Genomic DNA, 11629 nt, shown 5'->3' with positions numbered 1-11629 from the left:
CCCCCCCCCCCCCCCCCAACAGGAAGTAATTAGGCGGAAGAAACACAGATGCTGTGGAATTCATCTCTCATCAGGAACACTAACATTCAGATATTTTAGCTTTACTATGAGTGTAAGGAAACGATCGATTCTTGGGATTTGAAATAAAGGATGAATGAAACACAAGAGTCCACTGTGACTCTGTTTCTTTATTTAGAGAGAAGACCTGTGTCAGTTTTATTCAGTTATGTAACAGCCACTTGAACACAGAGAATAACAAACCCATCCAGAGACCCAAGGCTAAAACACACACAAATTAAGCAGCCTCTAGTCTAATGTGTGTGTGTGTGTGTGTGTGTGTGTGTTGTACATAAACCACTTCAGTGTTAAACATTCTATCTGAGAGCAACCTGACACTAATGAGAAAGAGATATGCTGATCATCATCACATAACACGTTATAATCACCATCACATCATTACACACTATAATAGCTACCATCAGATATCATAACACAACGTATTCACCATCATCACAAACCATAGCATATGATCATCACATAACACAAAATAATCACATCATAACAAACTATGAATCACCATCATCACATCAAAACACACTGTAATAACATCACATCATAACACACTGTAATAACATCACACCATAATAACACACTATAATCACCATCACAACATAACACACTGTAATAACATCATCACATCATAACAACACACTATAATCACCATCATTACATCATAACACACTGTAATAACATCATCACATCATAACACACTCTAGTAACATCCTCACATCATAACACACTCTAATAACATCCTCACATCATAATAACACACTATAATCACCATCATCACATTTTAACACACTCTAATAACATCATCACATCATCATAATAACACACTATAATCACCATCACATTTTAACACACTCTAATAACATCATCACGTCATAATAACACACTATAATCACCATCATCACATTTTAACACACTCTAATAACATCATCACATCATAATAACACACTATAATCACCATCATCACATTTTAACATACTATAATCACCATCATCACATCATAACACACTCTAATAACATCATCACATCATAACACAATGTAATAACATCATCACATCATAACCCATATAATCACCATAATTTCATACCATAACATACTATAATCACCATGATCACATACCATAACATACTGTACAATAATCATCACATAAAACAATATAATCATATCATAACATACTGTAATTACCATCATCACAAACAATGTCATGCTATAATCACCATGATGACATACAATATAATCACATCATAACATAACATACTATAATCACAATCATCACATAACACTATAAAAACAATCACATCATAAAACATTGTAATCACCATCATGTTTCATTACACACTATAATCACCACAATCACATAACATACCTATAATAACAACCATCATGACATGCTATAATACCCTATAATCACACTATCAGACACCATAACACACTCTAATCACCATCACCAAGTAACACACCATAATCAATATCATCACATGCTATAATAACACACTGTAATCACCATCCGATAAGACAACATTAGGCTATCAAATGAGGCTCTGACTCATTCAAGACTGTGTGACAGAGTCTTGGAAAATAATTTATCTACAATGTGTTGCATTAGGTCTACTTTGAAATTAATAATGAATGGACAGACACCAAGACAAATAGGTCTCAGCCTCACAAACATGAAAGAAAATATCACAAAAACAAAGCACATGAATGAATATCACATCAACCCATATGCTCATCTCGTCAAACAGATGACAGAAATATCATCATTCAGCGGATGGTTGATCAATAATAAGTACCTTGTGTGTTAAATCCTGATTATAAGCGACGGCCGCTGCGCTGATCTGATCCATCACTGAGCGCCGATGACGAAACTACTGAGACATCTGCGTCATTTCCACACCTCCCTCACGAGGACAAACACCGAAAGCATGCTTTACAAAATCAATAAATCTGGCAGCATTATTATAAACAATTCGACCATATGTTAAAATACTCTTGCTCTTTTGGCATTGAATAAAAACATTGTGGAAAAAGAGAATTGAATAAAAACATTGTGGGAAAAGATAAAATAGATCTCCTTCATATAAACACAAACTGCACAAGAAATTATGAGTATTTATTATTATTATTATTATTACAGTGATAAAACAAACAGAATCACGAAATTATATAAAAACGTCAACAAATGTAGAGATGAGTTTTAATGGTGACCACTAGATGGCAGAACAGACTAAACGACAAAAAAGTAATGTGTTACTGAACACCTACTTTTCTACTGACTGTAGAAAATAAATATTCAAGTAAAAATTCAATGTAACCTTTTTTTTCAACACTGGCTTTATTGATTTTAGAAACTTTAACATGATGAGAAGGCTTGGACTGTCCAGCTAAAAATAGAACTATAAAAGTATCATGAAAGTAGTTCATATGACAGAAAATAAATATTCAAGTAAAAATTCAATGTAACCTTTTTTTTCAACACTGGCTTTATTGATTTTAGAAACTTTAACATGATGAGAAGGCTTGGACTGTCCAGCTAAAAATAGAACTATAAAAGTATCATGAAAGTAGTTCATATGACCCGTCTGCTATATTCAAGTCATCTAAAGTCACATGAACTTTATGTGATAAACAGAGATGCCATTGAGCATAAATACAATGCTTTACATTTGCTTTTATGTGTTTGGCAGTGCATTCTTACTATACTATAGCCAGATCTGGAGAGAGAGAGAGAGAGGGAGAGAGAGAGAGAGAGAGAGAGAGAGAGAGAGAGAGAGAGAGAGAGAGAGAGAGAGAGAGAGAGAGAGAGAGAGAGAGAGAGAGAGAGAGAGAGAGAGAGAGAGAGAGAGAGAGAGAGAGAGAGAGAGAGAGAGAGAGAGAGAGAGAGAGAGAGAGAGAGAGAGAGAGAGAGAGAGAGAGAGAGAGAGAGAGAGAGAGAGAGAGAGAGAGAGAGAGAGAGAGAGAGAGAGAGAGAGAGAGAGAGAGAGAGAGAGAGAGAGAGAGAGAGAGAGAGAGAGAGAGAGAGAGAGAGAGAGAGAGAGAGAGAGAGAGAGAGAGAGAGAGAGAGAGAGAGAGAGAGAGAGAGAGAGAGAGAGAGAGAGAGAGAGAGAGAGAGAGAGAGAGAGAGAGAGAGAGAGAGAGAGAGAGAGAGAGAGAGAGAGAGAGAGAGAGAGAGAGAGAGAGAGAGAGAGAGAGAGAGAGAGAGAGAGAGAGAGAGAGAGAGAGAGAGAGAGAGAGAGAGAGAGAGAGAGAGAGAGAGAGAGAGAGAGAGAGAGAGAGAGAGAGAGAGAGAGAGAGAGAGAGAGAGAGAGAGAGAGAGAGAGAGAGAGAGAGAGAGAGAGAGAGAGAGAGAGAGAGAGAGAGAGAGAGAGAGAGAGAGAGAGAGAGAGAGAGAGAGAGAGAGAGAGAGAGAGAGAGAGAGAGAGAGAGAGAGAGAGAGAGAGAGAGAGAGAGAGAGAGAGAGAGAGAGAGAGAGAGAGAGAGAGAGAGAGAGAGAGAGAGAGAGAGAGAGAGAGAGAGAGAGAGAGAGAGAGAGAGAGAGAGAGAGAGAGAGAGAGAGAGAGAGAGAGAGAGAGAGAGAGAGAGAGAGAGAGAGAGAGAGAGAGAGAGAGAGAGAGAGAGAGAGAGAGAGAGAGAGAGAGAGAGAGAGAGAGAGAGAGAGAGAGAGAGAGAGAGAGAGAGAGAGAGAGAGAGAGAGAGAGAGAGAGAGAGAGAGAGAGAGAGAGAGAGAGAGAGAGAGAGAGAGAGAGAGAGAGAGAGAGAGAGAGAGAGAGAGAGAGAGAGAGAGAGAGAGAGAGAGAGAGAGAGAGAGAGAGAGAGAGAGAGAGAGAGAGAGAGAGAGAGAGAGAGAGAGAGAGAGAGAGAGAGAGAGAGAGAGAGAGAGAGAGAGAGAGAGAGAGAGAGAGAGAGAGAGAGAGAGAGAGAGAGAGAGAGAGAGAGAGAGAGAGAGAGAGAGAGAGAGAGAGAGAGAGAGAGAGAGAGAGAGAGAGAGAGAGAGAGAGAGAGAGAGAGAGAGAGAGAGAGAGAGAGAGAGAGAGAGAGAGAGAGAGAGAGAGAGAGAGAGAGAGAGAGAGAGAGAGAGAGAGAGAGAGAGAGAGAGAGAGAGAGAGAGAGAGAGAGAGAGAGAGAGAGAGAGAGAGAGAGAGAGAGAGAGAGAGAGAGAGAGAGAGAGAGAGAGAGAGAGAGAGAGAGAGAGAGAGAGAGAGAGAGAGAGAGAGAGAGAGAGAGAGAGAGAGAGAGAGAGAGAGAGAGAGAGAGAGAGAGAGAGAGAGAGAGAGAGAGAGAGAGAGAGAGAGAGAGAGAGAGAGAGAGAGAGAGAGAGAGAGAGAGAGAGAGAGAGAGAGAGAGAGAGAGAGAGAGAGAGAGAGAGAGAGAGAGAGAGAGAGAGAGAGAGAGAGAGAGAGAGAGAGAGAGAGAGAGAGAGAGAGAGAGAGAGAGAGAGAGAGAGAGAGAGAGAGAGAGAGAGAGAGAGAGAGAGAGAGAGAGAGAGAGAGAGAGAGAGAGAGAGAGAGAGAGAGAGAGAGAGAGAGAGAGAGAGAGAGAGAGAGAGAGAGAGAGAGAGAGAGAGAGAGAGAGAGAGAGAGAGAGAGAGAGAGAGAGAGAGAGAGAGAGAGAGAGAGAGAGAGAGAGAGAGAGAGAGAGAGAGAGAGAGAGAGAGAGAGAGAGAGAGAGAGAGAGAGAGAGAGAGAGAGAGAGAGAGAGAGAGAGAGAGAGAGAGAGAGAGAGAGAGAGAGAGAGAGAGAGAGAGAGAGAGAGAGAGAGAGAGAGAGAGAGAGAGAGAGAGAGAGAGAGAGAGAGAGAGAGAGAGAGAGAGAGAGAGAGAGAGAGAGAGAGAGAGAGAGAGAGAGAGAGAGAGAGAGAGAGAGAGAGAGAGAGAGAGAGAGAGAGAGAGAGAGAGAGAGAGAGAGAGAGAGAGAGAGAGAGAGAGAGAGAGAGAGAGAGAGAGAGAGAGAGAGAGAGAGAGAGAGAGAGAGAGAGAGAGAGAGAGAGAGAGAGAGAGAGAGAGAGAGAGAGAGAGAGAGAGAGAGAGAGAGAGAGAGAGAGAGAGAGAGAGAGAGAGAGAGAGAGAGAGAGAGAGAGAGAGAGAGAGAGAGAGAGAGAGAGAGAGAGAGAGAGAGAGAGAGAGAGAGAGAGAGAGAGAGAGAGAGAGAGAGAGAGAGAGAGAGAGAGAGAGAGAGAGAGAGAGAGAGAGAGAGAGAGAGAGAGAGAGAGAGAGAGAGAGAGAGAGAGAGAGAGAGAGAGAGAGAGAGAGAGAGAGAGAGAGAGAGAGAGAGAGAGAGAGAGAGAGAGAGAGAGAGAGAGAGAGAGAGAGAGAGAGAGAGAGAGAGAGAGAGAGAGAGAGAGAGAGAGAGAGAGAGAGAGAGAGAGAGAGAGAGAGAGAGAGAGAGAGAGAGAGAGAGAGAGAGAGAGAGAGAGAGAGAGAGAGAGAGAGAGAGAGAGAGAGAGAGAGAGAGAGAGAGAGAGAGAGAGAGAGAGAGAGAGAGAGAGAGAGAGAGAGAGAGAGAGAGAGAGAGAGAGAGAGAGAGAGAGAGAGAGAGAGAGAGAGAGAGAGAGAGAGAGAGAGAGAGAGAGAGAGAGAGAGAGAGAGAGAGAGAGAGAGAGAGAGAGAGAGAGAGAGAGAGAGAGAGAGAGAGAGAGAGAGAGAGAGAGAGAGAGAGAGAGAGAGAGAGAGAGAGAGAGAGAGAGAGAGAGAGAGAGAGAGAGAGAGAGAGAGAGAGAGAGAGAGAGAGAGAGAGAGAGAGAGAGAGAGAGAGAGAGAGAGAGAGAGAGAGAGAGAGAGAGAGAGAGAGAGAGAGAGAGAGAGAGAGAGAGAGAGAGAGAGAGAGAGAGAGAGAGAGAGAGAGAGAGAGAGAGAGAGAGAGAGAGAGAGAGAGAGAGAGAGAGAGAGAGAGAGAGAGAGAGAGAGAGAGAGAGAGAGAGAGAGAGAGAGAGAGAGAGAGAGAGAGAGAGAGAGAGAGAGAGAGAGAGAGAGAGAGAGAGAGAGAGAGAGAGAGAGAGAGAGAGAGAGAGAGAGAGAGAGAGAGAGAGAGAGAGAGAGAGAGAGAGAGAGAGAGAGAGAGAGAGAGAGAGAGAGAGAGAGAGAGAGAGAGAGAGAGAGAGAGAGAGAGAGAGAGAGAGAGAGAGAGAGAGAGAGAGAGAGAGAGAGAGAGAGAGAGAGAGAGAGAGAGAGAGAGAGAGAGAGAGAGAGAGAGAGAGAGAGAGAGAGAGAGAGAGAGAGAGAGAGAGAGAGAGAGAGAGAGAGAGAGAGAGAGAGAGAGAGAGAGAGAGAGAGAGAGAGAGAGAGAGAGAGAGAGAGAGAGAGAGAGAGAGAGAGAGAGAGAGAGAGAGAGAGAGAGAGAGAGAGAGAGAGAGAGAGAGAGAGAGAGAGAGAGAGAGAGAGAGAGAGAGAGAGAGAGAGAGAGAGAGAGAGAGAGAGAGAGAGAGAGAGAGAGAGAGAGAGAGAGAGAGAGAGAGAGAGAGAGAGAGAGAGAGAGAGAGAGAGAGAGAGAGAGAGAGAGAGAGAGAGAGAGAGAGAGAGAGAGAGAGAGAGAGAGAGAGAGAGAGAGAGAGAGAGAGAGAGAGAGAGAGAGAGAGAGAGAGAGAGAGAGAGAGAGAGAGAGAGAGAGAGAGAGAGAGAGAGAGAGAGAGAGAGAGAGAGAGAGAGAGAGAGAGAGAGAGAGAGAGAGAGAGAGAGAGAGAGAGAGAGAGAGAGAGAGAGAGAGAGAGAGAGAGAGAGAGAGAGAGAGAGAGAGAGAGAGAGAGAGAGAGAGAGAGAGAGAGAGAGAGAGAGAGAGAGAGAGAGAGAGAGAGAGAGAGAGAGAGAGAGAGAGAGAGAGAGAGAGAGAGAGAGAGAGAGAGAGAGAGAGAGAGAGAGAGAGAGAGGGAGTGGGAGAGAGAGAGAGAGAGGGAGAGAGATGATGTCCTTCAGAAGCAGGTTAGGTCTCTTTAATCTTCTGCTTGAAGGTTATCAGAAATACAGTGTGTAGTCTTTAAGAGTAAAAGACCATCATTTATACACAGAGGAGATGTTACTGATTCCAAATTACATGACAAAAATTGTAGTTAGTAATGCAATCCATTACATTACACATTTTAGGTAACGTAATCAGACTACTTTTAGATTACTTTTGACCCATCTTGTTTTTCACATTGATTTAAACAGGATAATCTTGATATAAAAATACATAGAGTCAGAAAATAAATTCCATTTGTTGTTATCAACAACATGAAGTGCATTAAACATTGGATCAAGGTTTCCCAAAATGGGTTTGTGAAGGAACTGCAGGGTTATGAGTTTAATGAAAAGCTAATAATTGATTAATAATTAAATTAAAACAAATAGTCAAAATAAAACACTTACTGAAAAAATTAATTTTTTTCTGCATGTCATGCGACTGTAACAAATGTCAGAGAACTGTGAACATGCAAATGTGATACTTCAGTATTATTACCATCATTAAATAAGTATTCAAATATTTATTTTAAAATATCAAGGTGAAAGAGAATCAGACGGCAAAAAGGTTTGTGCATTTCAATGTGTTCGAAAGAAAAAACGCCTTCCAAAGTAATACATGTTAAAATAACCAACTGAGTGATGATTCAAATAAACATGAATGTGTTCATCAGAAGTTGATGCAATGTTAAACACTTCTGAAATGATTTTTGTAAACCAGTGGTGAACTGCTGTGTAGCACCTGATTAGTGACTGATCTCTGAGTGAATGTCCACAAAACTGGAGGCTTTCTGAGTGTGTAGGCTATTTTAGAAAGGAACATCTAAAAGGTGAAAAAGAGGAATTGGGGAGACTCAATCAATTATGAATGAATCATTGTTATTAATATGTAATCATGCAATCCATAAAAAGTAACTGTAGTCTGATTATGAGTACTTTAAAATGTAATTTAATTACAAGTACTTAATTTTTGGAATCTGATTACGTAATCCAGATCACATGTAATCAGTTAGGAGTGGGAGAGAGAGAGAGAGAGGGAGAGAGATGATGTCCTTCAGAAGCAGGTTAGGTCTCTTTAATCTTCTGCTTGAAGGTTATCAGAAATACAGTGTGTAGTCTTTAAGAGTAAAAGACCATCATTTATACACAGAGGAGATTACAAATTGTAATCTGTTACTGATTCCAAATTACATGACAAAAATTGTAGTTAGTAATGCAATCCATTACATTACACATTTTAGGTAACGTAATCAGACTACTTTTAGATTACTTTTGACCCATCTTGTTTTTCACATTGATTTAAACAGGATAATCTTGATATAAAAATACATAGAGTCAGAAAATAAATTCCATTTGTTGTTATCAACAACATGAAGTGCATTAAACATTGGATCAAGGTTTCCCAAAATGGGTTTGTGAAGGAACTGCAGGGTTATGAGTTTAATGAAAAGCTAATAATTGATTAATAATTAAATTAAAACAAATAGTCAAAATAAAACACTTACTGAAAAAATTAATTTTTTTCTGCATGTCATGCGACTGTAACAAATGTCAGAGAACTGTGAACATGCAAATGTGATACTTCAGTATTATTACCATCATTAAATAAGTATTCAAATATTTATTTTAAAATATCAAGGTGAAAGAGAATCAGACGGCAAAAAGGTTTGTGCATTTCAATGTGTTCGAAAGAAAAAACGCCTTCCAAAGTAATACATGTTAAAATAACCAACTGAGTGATGATTCAAATAAACATGAATGTGTTCATCAGAAGTTGATGCAATGTTAAACACTTCTGAAATGATTTTTGTAAACCAGTGGTGAACTGCTGTGTAGCACCTGATTAGTGACTGATCTCTGAGTGAATGTCCACAAAACTGGAGGCTTTCTGAGTGTGTAGGCTATTTTAGAAAGGAACATCTAAAAGGTGAAAAAGAGGAATTGGGGAGACTCAATCAATTATGAATGAATCATTGTTATTAATATGTAATCATGCAATCCATAAAAAGTAACTGTAGTCTGATTATGAGTACTTTAAAATGTAATTTAATTACAAGTACTTAATTTTTGGAATCTGATTACGTAATCCAGATCACATGTAATCAGTTACTACCCAGCACTGTTTATACACACAGTGACTAACCAGAGTCACTTCATCATCTCCCCAGACTGGGCCTCAAGCAATCAAGACTAGATCGGTGTATTTTCTACCATCTGACATTGTTCTCATAGTTTCCGAGCAGAGCAGCAGTTCATGCAGACGTCTGCGGTCAAATCTGGAGGCAATTCTGAGCCTGAACTCACTGCAATCAGCTGAAACCTGCTGTAGATGGAAGGTGAAGACGGCAGCGCACCGATATTAGATTTGCATTGCTGTTTAAAAGCCCACGGGGTATTTAGATGACAGAAAACATACATTTATGTTAATATTTCTTGATTGCACACTGGAACATGTCACAGAAACCTTCCTGAGCTCCTGTTTTGAATGTGATGATTGTTTCTCACTGAAATGCAAAGCATCCCAGCTGAGTCTAATAAATCGGCCACTACAAATACAGACACGTGAAAGAAAGATCAAGTCATTTGCTGAAGATAACCAGCACTGTTTCCCATCTAGACAAACATCAAATGAGCTTTATTAGACTGAAACCGAGACTGACCTTAAATGAAGAAAGTGAATTAATGAGACATATGGGACAAACCCAAGGTGTAAGATATTCACCTCAGACACGGCCGACTGTCTCCTGCTCACCGCTCTGTCACGCACACACACATTTGGACTGTTTTTAGGTCAGATATTAACATTCATAGACTGCATTTCAAACAGGAGACAGCTTTTCGTATGCAAATGTACTTTACACTGAAAAAATGTGAATATGAATGATTTTATGTGTGTTTTTTTGGCTTTTATTCATGTTTATTAGCTCTATGCATCTGCACTCCTCTTTATTCAGTTGACTAAATAAATAAACTTTTAGTATATACTCTAAAAAAGTTTCAAAGTAAATCCGACACCAGTTATTTCCAGTGTAAACATATCAAACTTCCAGTTTCGATAGAAAACACGTAAAGACAGGAAAGAAAAATGTGCTCATCAAACCATTTCACGTGTTTTTTTAATGCGAGGACAAACTGACTGTAATATAGATATTTTTGAAGTTTTATTGATGTTCTACAAGCAAATATTATTTCAGTATTTCTACTTCAATGTGATAATTGTAGTTATTTGTGAAATTTACTAGCAAATTCTGAATAAAAATGGTTTCTACAACAATTTTTCAGTGTAGGTGTATTTGGATGCATGATGATTTATTAATATATATTTTTATCCCTTTATTTTTATAACAAGCACACAAAAATGTAAGTTTTAAAAATGTTTTTCTAACATTCCCATTAAATTCCAAGTTATGAAAATGTTATTTCTGAATGTTTTTTTTTGTTTGTTTGTTTTTTTTAAACATTTTGTTTGTTTGTTACAGGAATGTTGAGGGAACATTCCATTTGAACATTTTGCAAACATTATGGGAATGTTACATTTGTATGTTCTGAAACATGTAGTAACATACTTACGAACATTCTAATAATTCTAATAGGCAAGGCAAGGCAAATTTTATTAATAGAGCACACGTTTAACACAACCGTAGTTGATCCAAAGTGCTTTACAATAAAAAATATATCTAAATTTGAAACAGAAAAGGAAAAGAGAGAAAAAAAGACAAAGTACATACACAGCATCACTCAAATGCTAGAAAGTAAAAATAAGTCTTTAAGCTGGATTTAAAAGCATCCAGTGATGGAGAAGCTCTGATGTTCAAAGGCAGACTGTTCCACAGCTTTAGGGCATCTACTGAGAAAGCTCGATCACCTTTTGTTCTACAACGAGAACGGGAGACAGATAAAAGTAACTGATCACAAGATCTTAATGACCTAGAGGCTGTATATGGCCTATAAGATCACAAATATAATCCGGGGCAGAATTATGCAATGCCTTGTTGTATGCAAATAGAAGGATCTTAAAGTCAACTCTAACTTTTATAGGGAGCCAGTGCAATGAGGCAAAGACAGGGGAGATATGATCCCTTTTCTTAGTTCCTGTTAAGAATCTGTCTGCTGTATTTTGAGCCATCTGTAACCGAGACAGTGTAGATTGAGGTAAGCCAATGTACAAAGAGTTACAGTAATTATGCATGCAGGAAATTATGCATGAATTACAATTACAAGGTCTTTGCTACAAAGAAAGTGCTGTACTTTTGCCACTAATAACATGGAGCGAATATTCTAATAATGCTTGTTCATAACTTTCAGAGAACCTTGCCATATTTCTCAGAACTTTCTCTGGGTACAAGCATTACAGATCACACACAACAACATACGTGTCCCTGCAGCACAAAAGCAGTGTTAAGTCGCTGGGGTATATTTGTAGCAATATCCAACAATACATTGTATGGGTCAAAATTATACATTTTTCTTTTATGCCAAAAATCATTAGGATATTAAGTAAAGATCATGTTCCATGAAGATATTTTGTAAATGTCCTACTGTAAATATATCAAAACTTAATTTTTGATTAGTAATATGCATTGCTAAGAACTTAATTTGGACAACTTTAAAGATGATTTTCTCAATATTTA

General features: G+C 39.2%; 1 protein-coding gene across 1 annotated transcript in view; it reads right to left on the bottom strand.

Moving 5' to 3' along the window:
• Positions 1–1937, bottom strand: part of LOC107659676 (ras-related protein Rab-37-like) — a 10678-nt gene extending 8741 nt beyond the window's left edge. Inside the window, exon 1 of the mRNA XM_016448685.1 lies at positions 1864–1937. Within this exon, the coding sequence (XP_016304171.1) occupies positions 1864–1917 (54 nt within the window). The 5' untranslated portion in view covers positions 1918–1937. The remainder of the gene's footprint in view (positions 1–1863) is intronic.
• Positions 1938–11629: the final 9692 nt, after the last annotated feature.

The sequence above is a fragment of the Sinocyclocheilus anshuiensis genome, unplaced genomic scaffold (genome assembly GCF_001515605.1).
Source record: "Sinocyclocheilus anshuiensis isolate Anshui unplaced genomic scaffold, SAMN03320099.WGS_v1.1 scaffold75, whole genome shotgun sequence".
NCBI lineage: Eukaryota > Metazoa > Chordata > Actinopteri > Cypriniformes > Cyprinidae > Sinocyclocheilus > Sinocyclocheilus anshuiensis.
This window is presented reverse-complemented; position numbering and strand designations above follow the sequence as displayed.